Source organism: Lichenostomus cassidix, chromosome 1 (assembly GCF_008360975.1).
Source record: "Lichenostomus cassidix isolate B80296 chromosome 1, HeHo_3.0, whole genome shotgun sequence".
NCBI lineage: Eukaryota > Metazoa > Chordata > Aves > Passeriformes > Meliphagidae > Lichenostomus > Lichenostomus cassidix.
The window spans coordinates 65,050,518-65,074,000 of record NC_139479.1 but is presented as its reverse complement, the minus strand read 5'-3'; the positions used below and the strand labels follow the sequence as shown (position 1 = coordinate 65,074,000).

The window sequence follows — 23,483 nt, the reverse complement described above, 5'->3', positions numbered from 1 at the left end:
ATCCCTGTAAGGTGCTGATAGTGCTCTGTGGCTTTTTGTTGCTCCTTGTTATTCAGATGAGAAAAATGAGAACCATGAAGGTGAAGTATCCTTCCAGACAGTCTTCAGTGAAACCTCCATGTGTTAACAGAGTGTCTAAGTTAGAAGGGAGTTTTCAGCTGAGCATTTGGTTGGAAACCTTTACTCCATGAATAATTTTCTCATGTAGCATTTAACTGCTCCAGTCTGCTGGTCAGACTGACCCATCCCAAACCCTGCTGTCTCAGTGGGACTCCAGAGAAGTGGTGATGAAGGGCTCAAACAACTCTTTGTCCTGGGATTTAAAGGTTATCAGTTTCCTGCTTCTTTTAAATAGTTATTGTGTGTATATGTGCAGGGAGGGTGGCTGGAGAAAAATGCAATTGATTTTGATTCATTATTACTTTGGATTTTTATTTTAATTAATGTCAGGAGCACTGAAAATTTTAGGAAGACATTCTTTCAAGATGCATTTAAAGCAAAAGAAATAAACTAAAATTATTTCAAAGGACCTATAATGTGAAAAAAAAACCCAAACATTTTGTGACAACATCAAGAGATGAGGCAGCAGAAAAACAAGGCTATGTAATTTTTACATGTGTCACTACTGGCACAGATGCAAGGCTGACTCTTAAAGAGGTTGTCCCAGCATGGCTTCAACAGAGATGAAAAAGATACTGAGGCAGATGTGGGGAAAGTAAGTTTCCACTAACCAAAAAAGAAATAGTCTGTAACTCCAGCTTAAACCCTGGAGGAGCTGGGGGTCATTTTTAAAATGTTAAAGATGACTGGTTGGTCAAAGGCAATGAGGACAGAGTTACTCAATTTGCTGTGATTTTTCTAGGACTGTACCCATCATTAACTATTTTGACAAATGAGGGAGAACTGTATTACAACAAGATCGAGGGTGAAACAGAATGGCTACAACTGCAAACATCATAATCATTTATCTTACTGACAAGAAAAGCAAGCTGTAGTAATTGCCAGGGAATAAATTGAGACAGCAGTATTTTTTAATATGGCATGCACTGCTGTGTGCAATGAGAAAAGTAAGAGCCCACAGAGAGTAAGAAGGTAAGACAAATAAAGGGGGGCAAAGAGCAGGTGCTCAAAGAGATGGAAGTCAGTGCAGAGGGACTGCAGCCACGCAGAAGTAACCCAAGGAGAGATTGATACCCAAAGGAAGAAAGGGCCAGGAGCAGCATGCTGACAGCTACACCGGCAACAGCAAGCTAGAGGCAATGAAAAAGCTGAGTGGGAGAAGCCAAAGAGCATCCCTGTATCTGCACTCTCAAGCGACAGTGGCTGAAGAACAAGGACACAAGCACAGCCCAGAGACAGCACTTGTGAGCAAGTTTGGGTCCGGACAGCCATCACATGGCCACCGCAGCCCAGGAGGCTGACCAGGCCGACAGGGTGTGCAATCCCAGAAGATAATGGAGTAATGTGGATGTCTTAAAAACTGATGGCTGATAGCCATGGAGCCAACCAAGGACTGTTTGCACTAACAGACAAGGATTGCTGGTGCTAACACGCCGTGAGAAAGAGCAAGATATGGCTGGAGACAGGGGCCATGCGGAGGCAGGGAAACACTTTTCCAGGACGAACACCCTTGTAGTTCTGGAGATAAGCACAACACAGTATCACACAAGCACAGGGATGAGGGCAAGACGTGGGCATTCACTGTAGGAGGAGATCACGACCACTCAAGCCCCCCGAAGCCCTCTGACCCATTTCCAAAAATATCTGAAAGATCAGACTGCGCATAATAATTAATTTGCACAGAAAGCGAGAAACGTGTCTACGAAAAGGCACTGCCCGCCGCACGCCCACAGACGCCTCACGCCAGCAGAGCCGCGGCGGGCTCAGAGGGCAGCGCCAGCACCAGGGCACCGCCCCTCAGCGCGGCCGGGGCGCATGCGCAGTGTGCCCGGCGCCTGCGCGCAGACGGCGCGGGAGCGGCGGGCTGAGGAGCGGCCGGGCCGGGCACCGCCGCCCTGAGGGGCAGCCCCGCCGCCCCTCTCGCCTCCTCCGCTTCTTCCTCCTCGGCTTCCTCCTCCTCGTCGCCGCAGCAGCAGCAGCTGGTGCTGCTCGTGATGCAGCCGGGCGGCGGCGAGGAGGCGGCGGCCGGGGCGGCGGGGGTGGTGCTGCAGCCGAGCGCCGACCCGCAGCTGCCGCCCTCCGCTAGCGGCGGCCTCATGGTGTTCTACGAGCTGGGGCCCGCCGCCGAGGTCGAGGCGGGGGAGGAGGAGGTGGAGGTCGAGGCCGAGGCGGCGGGCGGCGAGAGCACTGCCAGCGTGGAGGAGCTGGAGGAGGAGGAGGTGGCGGGAGCGGCGGCTGCGAGCGGCGAAGCGGCGGCGGGCGGCGAGTGCAAGAGCTGCACCTACCAGGGCTGCAGCGAGACCACCACGCAGGTGGTGAAGCAGCGCAAGCCCTGGATGTGCAAGCGGCACCGCAACAAGATCTACAAGGACAAGTACAAGCGCAAGAAGAGCGACCAGGCCCTGGGGGGCGGCGGGGCGGCGGCCGCGGGGGGCGGCCAGCGGGCCGAGGTGAGGCGGGGGGCGGCGGGGCCTCGGCAGTGCCACCCTCGGGGGGCAACCTGCCTGCCGCCTGGTCCCCGGCAGCTGCGGCTTGCCTGGAAAGCCGGCTTCTTTCAGGCGGAATGGGACCTTTCCAGAGAAAAGGGGTCTAGGGCCGTCCTAGAGCTCGCTCTTCCTCCGATTTGCCAGAGCAAGCCCTGTTTGGTTTTGGCTCTCTGACATAAATTGTACAAGCTTATAGCTATACCAGAAGATTCCAGGAAAAGAATTGTTGTTAGAAGGTGCTTCGCTGTGCAGCGTGGCTTTTTTTTTTTTTTTCCTCGGGAGGAAAGTATAGATCTAAGAGAGATGTCAGACGTCTTGCTCAGGTAGTGCTGAAGTGTGGGGTTTTAAAGTCACAAAGGCTGTTGGATATCAGGTGTATAAAAATCAGTTGTGTAGGTTCTTCAAGATGTTTTTTGGTTGTTACTTTTTGTATAAATGGCAGGTAAATATCTGGATCACTACTAGTTTTTCTTCATGTAAATATAGTAGTAATCATACTGGGTGACACACCGAAGAATCTTCTTTTGTCTGTCTGTAAAAGCTATGAGACAGGTGCTTTAAAAAAAAAAAAGGAAGTGTACATGATGCTGCTAAGGAATATTCTCTCTTTTTCAGTTGAAAGGACTTGCTGAGGTTTTCTGATATGTTCTGTAACTATAAGTGATATGTGTTCCATATAGTGTTTTCAGTTTTTGTCGAACCTTTGTAAGCTCTGAGCATCTGTTACATTCTGCTAGTTTCTTCAGGTCTGCTACCTGGAGTGAATACTGTCCTTGTGTTTGAATCTTCTTGGTGTCAACCTAATTTACCAGGCAGTGTTTACATTAGAACAATTAATTCCTCTTCAGTTTGTGATATTTTGCTTGATAGGCTTGCCTCTAAGTTTTCAAAAGGCATAGCATGCTTGTTTCCAAGGAAAAAGTTACGCACTTTTATTATCCTTGCTCCTCCGTTTTCTAATTTTAGTAGCTACTTCTCTTTTAGGTGAGGGAAGAGCAGCTGCACACCTGATTCAAGATGAGAATGAATTGTGGATTTATAGACCAGCATGACTTTCCCTCTTCTCTCTTCCTTTCATGTTAGTTCAACCTGCTCAGTTCATGATGTGTCTACACAAATACTTGTGCTAGTTCAGAAAAGGAGACAGTATGGCAGAAGGGTAAAAATGCTGCATTTCATGTAGTGGCAGGTTAAAACTTTCTGACCTGTAACAGGAAATTGTGATTATTGTGTGTTAGAAGAGGGTGGTTTTTTTCCCAGTTTCTGCAAGTGCAGGTTGCTTTGCATGTTAGGAAATAAAGGTCTGAACTTGCAGAAGAAAGCAGGATATTTAGTGCTAAACTTCCAATGTTTTTTTGCAGTGGTCTCTGTTAAGGCCGTTTTCAGAAGTTCCTAGTAGAAGTTTCATTTTTCTCTTCTGTAGACAAGATTGAAGTGAAAGATACTGGGATACATTTTTGTTGTTCTTGATTTTGAGCCCTTTCAGGTAAACAGAAGTGTCAGTAAGTTTTGAATGTAATACACATAGGATTCAACATTGGTTGAAATTTTCCAAACTATTAATGTTTTCTTTAGAGCAGATTATAGAGCCATGTTGAATTTGTATGTCTAATTCAGTCGACTGGTGATTGTATAAGGAACAGAATAAACTTGCAGGGAAAAAAAAAAAGCCTGTGGGTTTGGCAAGTTCACAATAGTGTTCTGAAGTTTGTTTTGTTTTGGTACTACAAGTATTACTGTCATTCCTGCCCAATTACAAATGGTAAATACCATTCATTGTCACAAGCTGGAGATTGAGCTGTTGTGAATTACTTCATTTTTAAGAAATGCAGTTAAATAAATTGAAGCCATTAAGTGGCTCTATTAACCTGTTTAGTTTTGCAGTGTAGAGTACTAACTCACCTGCCTTGCTTCACTCTTACTGGTGAAATAGTGAAAGGAGATGGAAAGAAGAGGCCAAATCTTGAGTAGACTTCCATTTCTGTGTTGTTAACTTTCCTCTGCAGATTAAGGACGCAAATGTTCTTTGCGCTTGGGATTTTCACTCCATCAGAGTTTATAGTCTAACTTCCCTGATTTTTGTTTTCTGTCATGTGCAGGATAGTGTTGAAGGTTCAGTGTCTGTTACAAAGCAGAGAACAGGATCCATTGGAGATCGCCCAGCCAGACCTACTCTTTTAGAACAAGTATTGAATAAAAAGAGGCTGGTAAGTCTTGTTTTCATGAGGTTTTGAACTCAAAGGCAGTGTAAGAATGTTTACCTGTCACCATTGTGAAAAAAGAAAATCATTTCAATAAGCATACACTGCATGTGCCTATATTCAAATTTGAAATATGCTTCAGGCATGTGTGCCTCAGTCTCTCTGTGGAGAATACTAAGATGACTGAATTTAATGAACTCTGCCACATTAACTGAAGTTTTGTATTTTGGTAGTAACAGATGTGGTTTTAGGGTAGATAGTGCCTATAGGATAATTGAGATGGTTTTAGCTTGTGAAACCAAAGCTTTAGGTAGAACAATGTATAGACTTTAGATCTGCTGTAAGCTTTACAGTGGTGTGTTTAGAAGCTGTAGATGTATCATATCAGTTTAGGTTGTGTTGATAAAGCAAACTAAGTAACATTGTGATTTGCAATATTTGCAGACTGCATGAATGCCGTGAGTCATAAGTTTTTTTAGACATTGGTTTCTTTAACAAGTTAAGCCCCATTCAGGGAAATTATTCAGTACCTACAGTTTTTTTGGCTTCTTCATTACAACTTTCTTTGTTGCATGTTTTTGCAGTCACTGTTCTTAAAAACTTATCAGGACTGTTTGTCTTCTGTCTGTTACCTGTGCAAAGCAATTTAACAATCCTTATTAACGTGCTGTAGTGCTTGTTCAGAAATTTGGAAAACCTTTGAAGAAACATCATGTTAGTCTTAAGTATACAACTACCTAGATGTATTTCTTGATAATTCTTTCTCAATTATAGCAATTTTTTAATGATTGTGGCTAAAACTCAGAGGAGTATTCACAGCTTTTTTAGTTTTTACAAGGAAAACAAGTAATGAACTATGGAGTAGTTTCCATATTATCTCTTATTCTTCATGCCCCAATTACTGGCTTGCTGTCCCCTTTCCTGGCTGTTTCTGTTGATGTGGCTTTTAATTACATTTGAAAGATATCTTACTAATGAAACATTTTTTATAGGCATACAGAAACGAGAAGTTCTTTTAATAGATGTTGAGAGCTTTTGCACAAAGTTATGTCAAGGCTCTTTAAGAGCTCAGGTTTCTTTGCAGTATTCATTAAATTCAGATTCTCCTTGATCTGGTTCTTGCTTCTCTCTTTCTCCTCTGACTTGCAGTTGCAGTACCTCTTTGGTTATATCACTGAAGTAACCATGGTTAATGAGCATGTGTCTAGAGAATTCATTTAGCTGAAAAATAACCCTTTTCCTGTATTAATTTTTGGGAGGATCAGTTCCCATCCTAATTTGCCATTTGACCTTACAATCACTTGTGCTGCTGCTGTGTAGGAATGAGAGTGAACAACCAGAGTTGGATTACTGCAACTGTTCAGGCCGGGAGCCAGGTGCAAATACTTTTAGATACTTTTGTCTTCCGATGGAAGGCCAAGGAGTTTTTTAACTCGTTCCCTGTGGATGGACTGCTGTTTGGAAATGTTGGGAAATTCTGAACATCATAGAGTATCTTGAGTTGGAAGGGACCCATAAGGATCATTAAGTCCTACTCCCTACTCCTTACAGGACTGCCTAAAACTAACACCTGCTAAGGGCATAGTCCTGATGCTTGAACTCTGACAGGCACATGAGCTTTGCTGCAGAATTACAACATTTTGTTTGTTTATGAAAGTATTTTTGAGCAATCTGCTGTGCAAAATGTAGAAATTAGCTCAGAATTGAAGCACAGTTGAAACATGTTTTGTTTTTAGTATGTCAATAGATTACTGCTGTTTGCTATACTTATGGGGGTTTTGTGATACTGTATATTCTTTACATTCTGGATGTGCTTTCAAGATGTGTGTAAGTGCTGTTTCTGGTTACCTGCTGATGCCCTGAAACAGTTCTAGATGCCTTTTGTGAGCATGTTTTGTAATTCTGCAGTATTTAATTGAATTCTCCTTTGTATGAATGTACTCGTTTTGGCTGGGATACAGTTAAATTTCTTCACACTAGCTTGTATGAGGCTGTGCTTTGGGTTTGTGATGAAAACTGTTGAAAATGCGGCACAGTGCTTCCTTCCACAGCAGGGAGGGAGGGAGGGAGGAAGAGGCTGATACTTAATTGTGTGCTGGGGTTAAACAAGAGCAGTGGGTAACGCTCAAATTCATGTAATGGAAGAATATTACTATGGTAGCTATTCAACATATGTGAGTTTTGTAAAGTAAAGTTAATTTTCCCTCTCTTTCAGTCCCTACTCAGAAGCCCAGAAGTAGTGCAGTTTCTACAGAAACAGCAGCAGCTGTTAAGTCAACAAGCTTTGGAGCAAAGGCAGCAACAGTTTCAAGGAGCACCTGGGTAATGAGAAAAGGTCAATGATCTGCAGATGAGTCTGGTGCCGAAGGAGGGATAGGATCTGTATTTTGTATAAATACAAAGATTCTCAATGTTTAAATGAAAATGGGAGTTGCTGCTGTTATCTATTCATTTCTTGTTTGCACTTTTGAGGTTTTGAGCTGCTTGGGTATCTGCAAACTTGTGAGCAAATCATAGAATGGCCTGGGTTGTGTTACAAAAACTTCCCAGTCTGACCATTCACAAGACTCTCTGGCAGTCACTCTCCCAGTGCCAGAGACTTTAACTTCTGGGACCAAAGCTCCTTCACCATGGGCAGCTCCAGTGATCTGACAGGTGCCCTGCTTGACTCCCTGCACACCCAGCTCAGTCAGAGCAGGTTTCCTTACTGGTTTGACCCCAGGTCTCAGATACCTTGTTCCATAAAGCAATTTATTCACAATTTAGTAACACAGAAACAGCCTGGGTTGGTGCCTCCAAGGAGGGATCTCAAACAAAGGAGCTCCTTGGCTTTTATACATCACAGTCTAAGTCAAGTCTCACTTTTCCTCCTGAGTCTTCCATTCCTGCTTTGTCTCTGTGTCCATTCATTTGGCTAGCCACTCATCTTCATGGCTTTTGTTACGCAAAGAGTTGGCAGTTCACAGCCTCCTGTCTGGGCTCCCACCCAGAGCTCAATCTGCATCTCTAACTGTAGCTTACAGACCAGCTATCTGCATCAGATGTATTCCTTAACACTTGGAAGGGACCTTGAAAAGTCACGTTCCAAGCTGCTGTGAGCAGAGACACCTTTCATAAGACCAGGCTGCTCAGAGCTCCATCCACCCTGGCCTTGAAGACTTCCCATGGAGGGGGCATCCATATCTAACTTCTGAGCAGCCTACTCCAGCCTCACCACCCTCACAATAACTAATTTCTTCCTAATATCTAATCTAAACCTACTCTCTTTAAGTGTGTACCCATTCCCCCTTATCCTGTCACTACATGCCCTTGTAAAAAGTCTTTCTCCCATCTTTCCTGTAGGCTCCCTTCAGGTGTTGGAAGGCTGCAATTAGGTCATTCCAGAACTGCCTCTTTTCCAGGCTGAACAATCCCAATTCTCTCAGCCTCTCCTCATAGGAGAGGTCTTCCATCCCTCTAATCAACTTGTAACCCTTCTCTGGGCTTGCTCCAACAGGTGGATGTCCTTCCTATGTCAGAAGTCCCAAAGCTGGATGCAGTCCTCCAGATGGGGTAGTATCAGAGCAAAGTAGCAGGGCTGTGATGGCTTGACTGTGGCTGGACTTACAGATTTAAAAATTTTCATTATCTGCTATCCCCTGTCCTTTCACTGATAGGTGTTACTTTGCCATTTCAAGAGCATCCTCCACCCTTCCAGGTGTCCAGAACCAGGCCATGACATGGGCCTCATTCCGTCAGGATGGGTGCTCAGGACAGGAGAAGCAGCACACTTGATTACTGGGCACCAACTGGCTCTGTGTGTTGCACTCTCCTTGTTCCTTGCAAAATTTGCTCTTCATCAGTTCATGTCATTTTTGCTGCTTTACTTCTGCAACATATGTCTTACACTACAAATGATTTTTCCCCCAAGGTTAAATCTCCTTGGAGCGCAACATTGGATCTCCTCATCCTTCTGCATTGCCCACCAAGTACACCCAGGTACTTGAGTGAAGACAATCCTAAGAATGGATTTGCCTTTTTCAATGAGAGGAGAAATCCACCCCGATTTTCCCAGACACTTCCCACGTGTAGTAGAGGGAACTACACGTGTAGGGGTTTTGTTTGGGCAGGACCAGTGAGGTTAGCAGATCCCCTTGTGTTAACCAGCCAAGTGGCTTCTGCTAAATTTGCATCCCAGTGCTTCCATGCCCCACTACCTAACACTCTTGACATAGTGTTCAGCAGTCCATTATATGTCTCACTCTTTCCAGAGGCTTATGGGTGGTAAGGGATAGGATATATCCACTTAATGCTGTGTTTCTTTGCCCAAGAGTTTATGAGGGTGTCTCGGGGTACTATGTAAGGTGTAACCAAAGTATGTATTCTACCACCACCTACATCACCTTCTGATGAACTGTTAATGCTGGATCATTTGCAACAGCTGCATACCCCACCTATGAGCTAGGTGTAATATTCTCTTCGTCTTCCTGTGATACCTGCACCTAGCCTAAGGGGGGAGGGTCATCTCTGCATATGGGCCATCAAGGACTCCCCAAAATATCCTGTGACTCATAGGATTACATTACTCCATTGTGAAACTCCCTGCCCTGGGGAGGTACTGAACATTCCTGCCTGGATTTGAGGGTATGTAATCTGGAGGTTTGGGGACTGGGACACAACCACCACCACTGGACGGATCCAGAGGAGGGCCAGGACTTTATGCAAGGACAACTGCTTTCAACCACCTCTTCAATAGCACTGCTGCCACTGCTTAATCACACTGTGACTGCCACCCTGACCAACAGGGTATCTGGTTGTACTCTGACCCTTCAAGCCAGTGTTTCTGTATTGCCTTTATTTTCCTGTTAAATTGTAACTCTGTCTTGAAATCTCTTGCAAGGTATTTGCGAGAGGTTAATTCCTCTCGCTGGTTTACCTTCAAACCAGCACAGAGGCTATTTTGATACTGAATCCTATTGTCTGAGTCGATTCTCTGTGGAGTACCTTGCTGGCCCAAAATGTGGCCTGATATGGTGTCTTGAGCAGTGGCAATGGTTTACAGGGTATGTTTCCAGCCAGACAGTTGCCTCTACCATGGTCTGTATGTATCTCTTGCCTTGGCACGTTCATGGCAGTAGTCAATTTGCCAGGCCTCACCATAGCAGAAGCCCAGCCACCGCCCTCTGTTCTGGGGAAGGTTTACTTACGTGGCTTGGTTGATTGCAGCACACATTTCTCATTCATGGATGATCTGTGTGATGGCCTCTACGGCCAGGTCCACCCCTCAATCACAAGCCCATAAGCTGTATGTTGCAACTGATGTTTCACTGGCCCCATCGGGCTATAGAGAGCTCACCCTTCCACTCCCAGTCCAAGTCTACCTGAGTTCAGTTCTGGCAGTCTTATCTACCTGATCAATGCTCTGATGTTCATCAGTGATGTGGCTTTTGGGCGTGTAAACATCTACCTGATGTACCTTTCCAGTCATGTTTTTGACCCATGCACTGATGTCCTGCCCCAGTGCAGGTGCAGTCCAGCCCATGTGGGTTTTTGCCTGTGTTGCCAATTGGTCTTCCATGGCTGCAGCCACTTCTGTAGGGCATTAGCCACCCTCCAGGAGTCAGTATAGAGTACAGGTCACTTTTCTCTTTCAGCAGTCTCTAGGGCTAGTTGAATGGCTTTCATCTCTGCAGATTGACTTGGCTTGCCTTCTCCTTCAGCAGCCTCAATGACTTGTCCACCTCTGATGGTTTTCTGCCACACGGCAGAATCTGTCAGTAAACAGATCATAGCCTCTCTCATCTTCTGGTAACTTGTTATGTGGTGGTGCTTCTTGGGCTCAAGTCACCTTCTCTGGAAATGCTCCAAAATCTCTTGCCTTCTGGCCAGTTCATGATCTTCCAGAAGTCCCAATCGAACTCATGTAATCCATGTTACCCACTTACTCCATATAGCACTGGTTACATGACGTGGAGGGGATGTTTCCTTTGAACATCCAGTGTAGCACAGGCAGTTGTGGTGCCAAGAGGACATGTGCTTCTGTCCCAGCAACTGAGGTGGCCTGAACCCCCTCATAGGTTGCTGTGCAGAAAACCATGTTGCCAAAGGCTAGTGTCCACAAAGGAAACAGAGCAGTCCTACAGAAATCAACTTCATTGGTTTAAAGGGAGAGTCCATTGGGGCATACCCCTCTGGGGTGGGGTCTCTTGAAGTTTTGGAAAATGCAGCCTCCTTTTATCCTGGGCTCCCAACCACATGTTGCCCACCCCCTTTCCGCATTGGCTGACATACTGGGAAGGTACAGGCTTCCCAATCCACCTTCTACGTATCTCCCCTCCAACATGCACCCCCACACTCCCATTCTTCTAGAATCTGTCTGGTTCTTTCAGGGTACCTAGTTGTTTGCACAAATATAGTCACCCATTTCTCCTATCACTGCTGGTACCTCTTTTTCAGTTCAGTAGTGGGTCTCTGATCCTTGATAATCCCAGCACCAAAACTAATGGTCAGCCTCAGGTTTCTACTGATTTCTTTGCTAGAGACTCCAGGTAAGACCATGCTTCCTAGCTGCAGTGTAGAGTATATTTTGCACTGCTGGTCCTCTCCAGCCAGGTCCAAGTGCTACTACAGGAGCTGTTTTCTGTTTGATTTGTTCAAAACCCTGTTGCTCAAGGCCTGACTCAAAACATTTCTTCTTCTGGGTCACTTGATAGAGGGCAGAGCTTACAAGCTCACTATAACCAGTAACATGCATTCTCCAGAACTCCACAAGGCCTAGGACAGCTTGTGTTTCCCTCTGAGCTGGTGGAAACATAGTTGCTATTTTGTCATCGCACCCGTGATGGCATCCATCCTACCGTTTTACTGTAAAGAACTGAATCTCCTGTGCAGGTCCCTTGACCTTGCTTTTCTCTATGCCAAACCCAGCTTTCAGAAGAATCTGAATGAATCTTCTTTTTCCCTTCCCAAGCACTTCTTCTGCCTTATTGCACCACACAGGTGCTCTGCATGGCATCCTGTCCTTCATGTGTGTCAGCACCACTCAGCTTGGTGGTATATGCAAATCTGGAGGAGTCTATTTTACAATTACTTTTAAACCTTCATTTTAATATTTAATTTGTTAGTAAAAATTTGTTTATGATAGCAATGTTTAGCTGTACACCCTTTTCCTGCCAAAGTCATCATTAAATGACAATTTTCCATATAAATTTTGACAGTTAAACAAGTCAGTCTTTGATGACAATCATTTAAGGGAGTCAATTACTTTCCGTGGACGTTGTGAAATAAAGTTCTGAAGTTGAGCCAGTCCAGTGGCATTACCTAACTGCAGTTGCTCAGGGATATGAGAAAAATATGTCCAGTAGAATCTTGCACTAAAGTCAAAGACAGCATGCCATCAGGAAGTCGATCCAGTGGTGCAAAAATGTACAAGTAGGTGATCTGTTCATTACCTGCAAGTTGAGTAGGTTTGAAATGCTTCATTTAGTGCATAGCATGTAAAAGAATTTGCATTTAAAAGATCCAAAAGTGATAAATGGCAAAAAGCTTTAAAAAAGTGGTAGGTGGAATCTATGAAAGTGGGAGCTGGACCTTGTTAGATGGAGTTATTTGAAATTACCAAATTCTTATATGTGAAATGTAACTTAATTACAGATTAGAATATCACTCACTTTAAGTAACTAAATTAAATTTTAAAGATTTTTACTCATAATAGCAAATTAATCCAAAAACTAGTCTTTTTCTTCTAAAAAAATATATTTAAATTTCTTCTATTAAGACGGCTAATCAGCTGCAGTGCTAGACTTCACAGGTTTTCAGCTAATTAAAATGAACTTGCGATTGATTAAGAATCCAAATACTATATTATGTAAGTGTTAAAGACCATGTTTTGTTTATAAAAAAATTTTGTATTAAGCCACATTTCCGAACAGAGGTTATCCAGATGGAGTAGGTGGTTATTATCAAGTGCTACTTTTATATTGCAGCAGTTTGATCAACTAAATAATATCTCTTCTGGAGTATTTGTTAGTCTTACTGATTTTTACAAGCTGTCCTTTTTGTATGTGCAAAACTTGTTCTTTAGGGATTTATTGTATTTAGCATTGTGCAAGTTATTCTTTAAAAAAGAACTTGAAAAACTTTGTATGAACAGTTCTGGACCAGTAAGTGAGTAAAATCTTTGGGTTTTCTTAAAAAAAAGAGTGGTCTTTTTTTGTTTTGTTAAGTTTGTATGGGTTTTTCTTCCTGTGCTAAAACAGCCAGTTCTGACTAGATGACATTTTGTGTTCCAAGGTCTTGTTATAGAAAGTTATTTTAGCTTTAAGTAAAATCAGGTTACTTTTCAGTGTGTAAGAATTTATGTGAAAACATACTTGGCTAAAATTGTAGAATAATGTATTTGATTTTGTTTAAATGGTCAACTTAGGAAAGGTGAACAGTTCATTTGGGTGGATGGATCTGATTAAACTTTTAAAAACCTCAAACCCTCAGGGTAGAAAAATGGCACAGGGAGTGTTTGTTAAGATAGTGCTAAACAAGTTGTTTGTCAAAACGAATGGAAGCTGCTGAAGTTGTGCACAAAGTTGTTCAGCAGAGTGCAGCTCACATATCCTGTATATTTGGTGGTCTGTGATAGCAGCACCATCAGGCTGGTGCAGACACTGGGAGATGTGCTGGTAGCAGCGCTCTCCTGTTCGGGCAGATGGGATGGGATTCCCAAGCCAACAATGTTCCTGTGGCTCTGAGGACCATTATGTTGTCTATTCCCTTTTGTAATTGCAAAACAAAAATATGAACTTTAGGAAGTTGGAGACACGACGCTTCTGTGAGAGTACATTCTTACTATGTCTCTATTTGTCCTTGAGCAGTTTGAGAACCACACAGCTGCAAGTCTGTCTTTCCACTCAGTCTGGTCCAGAGGGAAGGCTTTTGTCACAGGGCAGCATCACTGCTCATTGACTACCTGTCTGATCAGAGATGCCCCTATCAAAAGAAAGCTGAACCATCCTCTTGAATCATCAAATCTACCACAGGACAGTGAAGAATTCATATACTGTACATGGAGATTTTATGCCGTATTAATTTTCAATACGTATTCTTGTGTTGAGCATCCCATTACTCAGTGCAGTCACTGATTCCTCTTGCCTAAGACTGATTTGTATGAATAAAGGCTCTAAATGCTCCAGTTCCCAAAGTCACTTGTGGTCAGACTGGGACCTACAGCATTCCAATCTCTTTCAAAGAGAAGAATAGGACACACCAAGGGAAAGAGCTCGTAAAACAGAAATATCTTTATTAACAGTAAAACACAAGACATGAATAATCCCTTTTACAATGGAATAATTCTGGCCAAAGAAAGTGGAGTGCGTTAAAAAGTGTATTGTTCAGACTAAGTGCGTTGTCTTCAAAATGCCTCAAATCAAATGCAGCAGGAGGAATGCTTGTGAAAATGTCCCCTTGGTTAGCAGTCACTACATCTTTCTTGGTATGACACAGTGTGGAATAGAATACTCTGGGGCTGGTTGGGGGATCTCTCACTCCTGAAGCTACGTATGAGATTTTTCATTCTCGACAGGCAAGAGCCCAAGTGTTGTTCTTTATAAAACAATCTGCGCTGGTTTAGAGAATATCACAAACTGTGAGTAATACTTGTGGATGGTGCAGATGTTTTGCTTTGCTTCTGACAGAAAACGGAGGGCAGAATTATTCATAGACATAAGTGACTGTGTTAATTCCATGGATGACTCACAGTGCTTTTCTGCACCAGACTGGTAGCTCATAGTTAACCCCATAGTTAACACATCTTGCTCAAATCCACCATTTTAGCCCCTTTCATAGACCGTTACAACTTTATGGCTTCATTGATCCACACAAAAAGCCTCTTTCTCTGCTTTCTTGTCTCACTTCTCAGCCCCATTTATATCACAGAGGTGATATGAAGTGAGGGTTTAAATTGCTAACACTGACTTACCTGCAGAAAGTAGGCTGTGGTACATTTAACTTGTACTTTATCATAAATAATTTAAAACTCCAATGGCTTGAGTAAGTGAAGAAAATTTATCTGAATGCGTATTATCTCTGCTCATCATTATGTTTGTTCCCTTGCTCTCTTGTTTGCAAAGCTTCTCATGGACATGACTGTGAATTAATAAGACAACATGCACTTTAGCATCAAATAAACCACTTTGAAATACGATGTGCTCACTCAATACTGTGAAAGTGCAAGGGATCGGATTTTACCAAGTTTTTTCTAGCTTTTCTTTGCTGATGAGGTCTGTATTTAAAATTATTAACTGGTTGGTCTATTTCACCCTATGCTATTAATATGCAATATTATTTGAATACTAACACAGAATATAAAATAGCAGCATCCATGGATAATAAAAACACTATGACTGAAGATCTAAAATGTGTTCACAATTAGCTGCAAATGTTCACATTGACTGTAATGGAAGAGTAGCTGACTCTGAAGTAGCTGTCTGGAGGACATAGTGGTTATGTCTACCTTGCGTAAGAGACATGGCCTGCAAATTAGACTTGTTATCTGTACAGGCACCAAGTTTGCAAGCATGGCCCAGGTGCAAGTGGAGGTGTCCTCCTGCTAGGATTCTCACTGCCATCAGTATGGCAATGCACTGTAAGGCACGCCTGGGCAAGGTGTCTGGAAAGCCTTGGGGTGAACAGGTCGCAGGATTGTGGCTGTTCCTGGCTGTTCTGGAGCTTCCTATGGGTAGATGATGGGTACAAACCAAAGGCTGTGTTCTGTGCTGGTCCCCAACATGCAGAAGTGTCTGTCTGCACTAAAGACACAAAGAGATTTCTCTCAGCTGAATAAAGACTTAATGCCCACTCACGCTTCCTGTATCTTGCAGAGAGGTTCTCCTGAAGTTGCCATGAGGAGCAGGCCCTATTTCAGTGGCTGCAGTGAAACCTCCAGGGTGAGAAGTTTTTATTCACAGATCCAAAGTCTCATAGAATCTCTCTCCCCACTGCAAGATGGGACCAAACCTGTCAAGCTCTTTTTTCATGGTGACTTGACCTCTTAGTTTCTCCTAGGGAAGCACACTTGTCCATTCTTATGTACTGTTAAAAATGTGATTTCATAGTCAGGAGTCGTCATGAAGGTTCCTGCTGACACCATTTTCATTTGGGCACTGCAATTTCCCACCTATACATGAAATGAGCTGGTTTATCACAATTCTCAGGTAGATGCTCTCTCTATATATAATCCATGCCCTTCACTCATGCAATTTCTGTGCAGACTGCATCTGTTTTTGAGGAGCACACACTGAATGTGCTTATTGTGTCCTTGAGCAGCTGCCCCAAAGATGAGGTCCTCATTGGTCTTGGCAGCACAGCAGAGGGCACTTCCAAATGTGGTTCCCAGATGCAACCAGAGCCTACTCTCTGGATCACATGGGACACCATTTGTCCCAATATGTTGAATGGCTTAATCAGGGAGCTGGCACACTCTCCGAGGCTGGGTGTATAGGAAGAACCCAAGCAAGGATTGTGGTACTTCAAGCTGTTCCTAAAACAGGTCTTGATGATTAGTTCAGATGTGAATGCAAAAAGCTCTAGAGATCACAATGGCTGCCCAAGCTTGTACTGTCTTGATACCTCCAGCATTGACCACTGAGCTTATCTGGTTGTATGTTCCTTCCTCCTCAGTCTCTTCATCATCCCAGTGCATTTCTGGCTACTGAACACCCATGAACTGTAAATCCTCTATAAAAATTTTCTCAGCCCCTTCAGTGGGGTCTCCACTCACTTGGAAAGGCTTGGGTTCAGGTGTTCAAGTAACAGCCTGCTCTCCAGGTTTCTCCAGAGCAAGGAACTCTTGCCTTTGGCTTGGTGAGCACCTGTGACATCATCATCCAAGAAGCCTGGGTTGGAAGTGACCTTTAAAGATCATCAAGTCCCAAACCCCTGCCATGGGCAGGGACACCCTCCTCTAAACCAGGTTACTCAAAGCCCCATCCAACCTGGCCTTGAACATTTCCAGGGATGGGGCGTCCACAATTTCTCTGGGATGGCTTTTCCTGTGCCAGTGTCTCCCCACCCTCACAGTTAAAGGATTTTTTCCTAATATCTTAACTAAAACTATGCTCTTTCAGTTAAAGCCATTACCCCCTTGTCCTATCACTACATGGCCTTCTGGTGATATAAATCTACATTTTCGGCCGCACTCCCCTTTCAAAAATGGTATTTAATTACTCTACCTTATGACTCATTAATCTTTTCTCATTGTGTTTGATTTTGGTTGTACTAAGTTAGGTTGTGGGGAGCCAGTGGAAGAGGTGAATAGTACAGAAGATGTAACGTTGCTTTCCTTTACTGAGCTACACTACTGAGCTGTAGTGCTAAAGTATTCCTAAAAGTTACAGTTGCACCAGAGAAATCTTGATACTAGAAAATTAGTTTTATACTTGAGACCCCGTCAAAGTTCCTAAATTTGATCAGGCTTCTTTATAAATTGTTTCCATCCAGTCAAGAAGCAAACAGTCTCTCCCTGAGCTGCCTCTGGAAATCCATCTGTTTGTGCAACTCCTTAGTCACTGGAGAGATTGATTTGTAGAGCTGATAGACAAAGGTGGGTGTTGCAAACCAGGAAGAACAAGGGCAGATTAGATAAGGTTACAGTCACAAATGCATTGTTTTCTGCATTTTTAGATGGGTGTGGTGAAGATGATTACAGCGAGAGATGTTTGGAGTGTTGCTTTTATGCTGAGGGAAATAATTACGAAATATCTAAGGAGAAACGTGTTTCGTCCTGAAACTTGCTGCTAACAGAGAGCTCCTTCCTGTGGCAACCAGTTATCCCTGAATCTCCAGAGACCAAGAGGATAATGTATATTGGAAGGGATCTCAGCATGGCATCAACTCTGGCATCCTGCTCAGGATAGGGATGACTTGGAGAAGGCTGCTCAGGGAGGTGAAAGTCTTGACACAGTGTCTGCTGGGAGACATGGAAGTGATTTCCTCAACTTCAGCTGGTACTTTCAGCCCAGCTCCCCTTTATATTTCTATACATTATCCTTCAGACTGAGCTCGGTAAAACATTCCGATGAGGATTAAAAACATTGGTGTCCTAGCTGCTGATGCTGAGGGAAAACACGTGCTGCACCGCTGAATGCTAGAGCCGCTGCTGTGCAATACCCAGGCAGCTTTTCCAGGGCAAGGGGATGGGACTGAGCCACCCAAGCAGCAGTGCCATGAAATGGCTCCAGACAGTCAGGGTGAAAGATTTGCTAGATTTGCTTCTGTCACCTCTGGATGCAAACAGCACTTGAATACTGGTGCAGCTGAAGAACTGGCAGCAACTAAGGTCATCTTCTCTCGACTGTTTAATAGGAAAACAAGTGGTCTATGTACTATGCTGAATGTGCTTTGTGGCTCTGCCTCATTAGACTCCCACTGCTGCCTGCCCACTCCTCCACAGAAACTTTCAAGAGGCTATGAACTGTTAATGACTCAAAAGAAAAACATCTAAAAAACCTGCCTTCAACTGAGTAGTCTCCCTGTGAGTGGTTTTAAATCTCTCAGGAAGACTATCTCCAAAGCTTGAGTATTAATGAGTACTATATTTAAAGACCTTAAATTGACTACAGGTTTAAAGGTTCATGCAGACCTTTCAGCAGAAATTATCTTCTTCCAAGATGGGGAGACATAAGAGATTCAAAGTTATATTGCTGTAAATTGTTAGAAACCTGAATTTTTAACCAATATCAATTCATATATACTAGAGAAGCTGGTAAAAGAAACTTTGTTCAAAAAGAAAGAGAAATAAATGGTTTATTAGCCTTACTTTTTATCTCTGCATCTGGCATCTCTGCATCAGGGTTATCTTCACTTTGTTGCTTCATCCTCTGTAAACTCCTTCTTCCATGCAGTGTGAGCTTTGAGGAGGAGCTGTCAGCTTCTGTGTGGTTGCACAGCAACTTACACAGTGGGCTTAAGCCCCCAGAAGCCACCAAAACAGGAAACAGCTGACACAGTGGTACCAGCCTTCCCAAAGGCTAACAACAGTGAGGTGGTTGTTGCCAGAATTGCCCATGATTGAGTGCTTTGATCCAACTTTCAGCAAATAGTTGAATTTGCTGGAATTCATCTCGTCCTAATACAGGTGTTTTAAATGTGTCAGAAGAATCATATTCCAGAAATGCAGCTTTCCTTACTAGTAAGGCAGTATTAGGGTGACTACCTTAAATGAGATACATGTATGGACTGCATGGAAGCCAAATCCTATTTGCAAAATGATTACTATAAAGGTAGACATAAAGGAAAGGAAAAACTCCTCTTAGTTTTCCACCTTCCATTTAAACCAAACAAACACTTACTGAACAAGCATCATTACTAGGCTGGGAAAGTTGCCACATCTTCCTTAGGGTTTGCCTCATCTACTTTTAGATACATCCAGAGTAGCAGTCTGCATTTGAGCTAGTGATCCCAAGTTCCCATTATACTCAGTGAGAAGACATAAGCATGCTCAGAGCACAGTGTATTTCACCTATTTGAAATACCTTGTGATGAAACAAATAATGTCCCAGAAGAACCTGAGAAAAACCTGCCTCTCTTCACTGGCCATCCAGTTTTCCTGCACAGCATTGACAGAAAACCAGGTTCTGGAGCTGCCCAAGAGCAGAAGCACCTCAGAACGTCTCCTTTTGCTCTCTGTGAGGAAGCTGACAACGCTCAGAATGTCTAAAAGGAATTCCTAGGCTTCTCTCTATATTAGAAGGGAAGGAGGTGTCAGCCTAAAAGGCAAGGAAGAATCTAGGATAAAGGACAGAGCTAGATCCTGGACAGGAGAGGTGATTTCCTGTGTCCTTAGCTGCTAAGAAAAAAAAGGAATGAGAAAAATCAAAAGGTGCTCATCCTGGAGCAAAGGTGCTACTGGAGAAGACGGGCAATAAACATGCTTAAAAAACATGTTACCAGTACCTGATCACTGATGACAGAGGGAGCTGAGGAAAATGCGTTTTTCCAAACTGATGTCTCTAAAGTCTGCTAAATAGTAAATGGCACACCTGGAATTTCTATATATTATTATTATTATTGGATTTCATTGCTGCAAGAGACTGTAAAACTTTACCTATCTCACAGTGACACTGCTGATGTCAAATGGTGACAGGATAGGGTTCTTCTCACCTACAAATTTCCTATACAACTTGCTATTACTGCTCAAATTTAACAATAATTTATCCTTCTGATATCCTCCTTTTTCCCTGCTAGTTCTGCGGGCAGCTGAAGATGCATTCAAATGAAGTAACACTGTTGGTTTATTCACTGTCTTTCCAGTGGATGTTTTTCCTTTTGCATATGTGATACAGCTGAAGATTTCAGACATCCTCTTCTAATTATGAAGAAAAATGTGTAGCACCAGATATTGTGTGAGAAGAAAATAAATATTCTGAAAACCTTTTTTTCCCCCCATGATACTTCTGCATTCTATGGAGGAATGAGATTGGAGAAGTTATCACTCTTTCTAACCCTTAAATAAAAACAAATTTCAGTGGACTGTTATGCCTGGAAAGAAATAATACTTAACTCTTTCAGCAAAAGGAAAGACCGCCGAAATGTAGTTAGAGTTTCACCTGTTTCCTCAGAAAAAGTTTTGAAATGAACAGCATTTTTCAAGGATGGGATTAGGGTATGGGCAATAGGTTTCCCTGCTTACAGAAGGAACACAGACAATGTTCTGCACATAGATTCATTCTTCATTTGTCTGTGGCTTACACTGCCTCACCATCCTCTGCAGGCAAGGCAAAAGCTTAGGAAATGATGAAGCCTGTATCTAAGATGAGAAACAGATCCATGGGGATGTATGGAGTGACACTCAGGGAAGTTGTCTCAGTCAGACCCAAGCTATGCAGTCAGATCCCAAGGACTGGCCCAGTACAGGGGATGGACATGGCTGACTCCCATCTCCTTCTCATTGTATCCTTTGAGGGTGGAGCTTTCTGTTCCCAAGATGAATGATAAAAAAATTATTTGCTTCTTCAATGCACAGAATTAATTCCCTTAATTTTCCTTTTCCGAATCACAGTTCAAGTCCCTTTTGGGTGTACCCTTGATATCAGCACAGCAGTCTAACTACAGACAGTCCTAACTTTAAAACATCAATACTGTAGAATGGATAGGACTCAGGTTACATGCTGGATACATATGCAAGTATGTATGTACTTTGCAAAAAAGCACTGGAAGTTAATCAGTTTTTTTTACTCATAGGCATATATTTCAATTATTATTTTTTTCTTAGGAGCTTTTTGCTTTTCAGTGCAGCAGTACCGTACCCTACTGTGTTAACAGTATCAGACTACTTGGATTGTCCAGAATGCTCTGATAAGGCTCCTGTGCTGAACAGGTCCTGAGAGCTCTCTCCTCCTGCCAAATCCCAGGAGAGACGGGTGTGCCGCAGCTCCTCAGAGGATTTGTTGTCCCATCATGCTTTGCAGTAGGGAGACAGACTGGAATTGCAGTTTAGTCCTTCAGTTCACTAGATAAAAGTCGTCTCTATGCATAAGTCCTGTGCACCGCTTAAGGTCCTCTTGTGGACTTGAAATTAGGATGTAAGATGAATGTAAATGGCACAGAGATCTGACTTTGGTTGCCTGCAGAGGGGTGAATTTCACCTACTAGGAACAGCTACAGCCAGGTTTCTGAACCCACGTGAAATTGCTGGGAATTCGCACCATTTACTGGTTTGGCTGGGGAATGAAGATGCTCACAGGAAATGTTTGACACTTTTGCAGGAATTTGGCTTATTTTGTACTAGAGAACAGATATGCTATACCTGAATTTCTAAACTTATTTTACTGGCATCATAGTAACTAGAAACCACAAAATGAAAAATAAAAGAGAGTAGACTATGTATAGATATATTTACATCTACATACATCTACATATAGAAGCTTCTGTTCATGGGAATTCTATAAGCCACTGCCTGCAATAGCATCCATCCTAAGGGAATTCTAGAGATGATTCTTAAGAGACTGAGGAGATGGGGTTGTGAGGTGAGCCCATCTGTGTCAGCACCTTATCCAGCCATTGCAATGGTCCATGCAGGTGGATCTCAATCCAGCAGGGTGTGCTTGTAACATCTTGGCGATGATACTCTGCTCCCCAGCCCTATAAAAGGACCAAAAAGTGAGGGTTTGTTTGTTTTGTTTTTTTTAAATACCCAAAACATTAAATCACAACTCCAGTGCTGATAGTCTTACACAACTACAGACAGTCCACCACCCAAGTTCCCGAGATTTAATGCTTTATCCTAGGGATAATTTTCTCTAGAAACTTTGCTCCTTTTTAAGGTCATTGTTAAAATTACCAGGGACTCTATGCTATTAAATTAAAAATCTCAGTCACACTTCCAGGTGCTGAGAACAACTAGCAAAGAAAGGCCTGTTTCCAAGCTTGGCTGCCTGCAAACAGCCCATGGGGAATGGTCCCTGTTGTTTGCACACCAGAGACATGCCCAGGAAAATCTGTCAGACTGGTGTCTGGCACAGACAAAAAGCAGGCCAGCCTCTTTCATTAACAGGAACTGGGAATGATCTTGGCCACTGTTTCATGTGTTGGTAGAGATTCATCCTGTGAGTCTGAGGTCCTAGAATTTCTAGGTATTTATCTAAACCTCTGGAAATTTCCAGCAGTTCCTATGTACCATACTTAGCCTATGTATAAATATTTTCTATAGGTTTTCTATCCTTGAACATGTCCTCTTTCCCAGTGAGACTTTCCAGCCACCTGCTGTGGGAAGTCCTGCAGTAATTTCTCCAGCTCTTGTGGGGAAGATAAGGGATATGAAGCATCTGAGAGAAGATGGAGATGACATACCGGAATGGAGACAACAAAACCTGAAGTCCCCATGACTCAATAGGCAGGTTTAAGTTAGGTATCAGGAGAAGGCTCTTCTGCCAGAGGGTGGTTGAACAGGCTCCCCAGGGAAGTGGTCACAGCACCAAGCCTGACAGACAGAATGCTAGAAGTGTTCGGGCAATGCTCTCAGGCACATGGTATGACTCTTGGGGATGGTGCTGTGCAGGGCAGGAGCTGGACTTGATGATCCTGATGGGTCCCTTCCAACTCAGGATATTCTATGATTCCAGGAGGTGCAGTGTCTGCTCGCTAAGCAGGCAGCCTGATGTCACAGCAACACAAGGGCTGTGAGTCACAGCCAAAGTCTTGCAGCTCACCAGCTGTCTCACTGGCAGAACTGAACTCGGATTTCCACAGGGCAATGTGCAAAACATGGTCCCACTACAGGATGAGGATCTTCATTTGTGGGATGATAATCAGACACTGACTCACACCTGTCAATTGTGATAGTCAGGCAGGTTGGTATTCTTGTTGTGGAAAAAGGACATAGAGGTATATTTAGACTGATGGCTGCCAGTCACCAAAATTTTAGAGTGCTGAGCAACTGACACAACTGAGACTGCTAGATGATGGCTGCAAAACCAGGATCAACACCAAAACTAGATGTCAACATGAGTGGTCTGGATAAAATCCATTGCTAATTAATGAAGAAAAAGGGAAAGTGATCAGAAGAGTAAGATATGGACCAACCAAAGCTCAAAGGGTACTTCTAAACAGGCAGCATTTTTCTAAACTGCAGAGCATTTATCATACTAGAAAGGGCCTGTGTTCACAGAACCTCAGATTGATGTTCTGGAAATGTTTGCATAAAATGCCA

General features: G+C 43.2%; 2 protein-coding genes across 4 annotated transcripts in view; one reads left to right on the top strand and one right to left on the bottom strand.

Annotated features, from left to right (window-relative positions):
* The first annotated feature begins 1,969 nt into the window (after window positions 1-1,969).
* On the top strand, window positions 1,970-7,232 carry RFXAP (regulatory factor X associated protein). Its single transcript, XM_085061359.1, has 3 exons — window positions 1,970-2,570; window positions 4,706-4,813; window positions 7,023-7,232. Exons 1-3 carry the CDS (start codon window positions 2,115-2,117, stop codon window positions 7,131-7,133), a joined length of 675 nt encoding a protein of 224 aa, XP_084917485.1. The 5' UTR covers window positions 1,970-2,114; the 3' UTR covers window positions 7,134-7,232.
* A 6,826-nt stretch (window positions 7,233-14,058) lies between these two features.
* SMAD9 (SMAD family member 9) overlaps window positions 14,059-23,483 on the bottom strand; it is a 43,282-nt gene continuing 33,857 nt past the window's right edge. For all 3 annotated transcript variants that reach the window (XM_085061336.1, XM_085061350.1, XM_085061345.1), the window contains exon 7: window positions 14,059-21,916. In XM_085061336.1, coding sequence (XP_084917462.1) covers window positions 21,773-21,916 — 144 coding nt within the window. In that variant the 3' untranslated portion in view covers window positions 14,059-21,772. The remainder of the gene's footprint in view (window positions 21,917-23,483) is intronic.

Coding starts and splice junctions, on each gene's coding strand:
- RFXAP (XM_085061359.1), top strand. CDS start 2,115: ATGCAGCCGGGCGGCGGCGAGGAGGCGGCGGCCGGGGCGGCGGGGGTG. Junction 2,571..4,705: donor GGGGCGGCCAGCGGGCCGAG/GTGAGGCGGGGG, acceptor TGTCATGTGCAG/GATAGTGTTGAAGGTTCAGT. Junction 4,814..7,022: donor TATTGAATAAAAAGAGGCTG/GTAAGTCTTGTT, acceptor CCTCTCTTTCAG/TCCCTACTCAGAAGCCCAGA.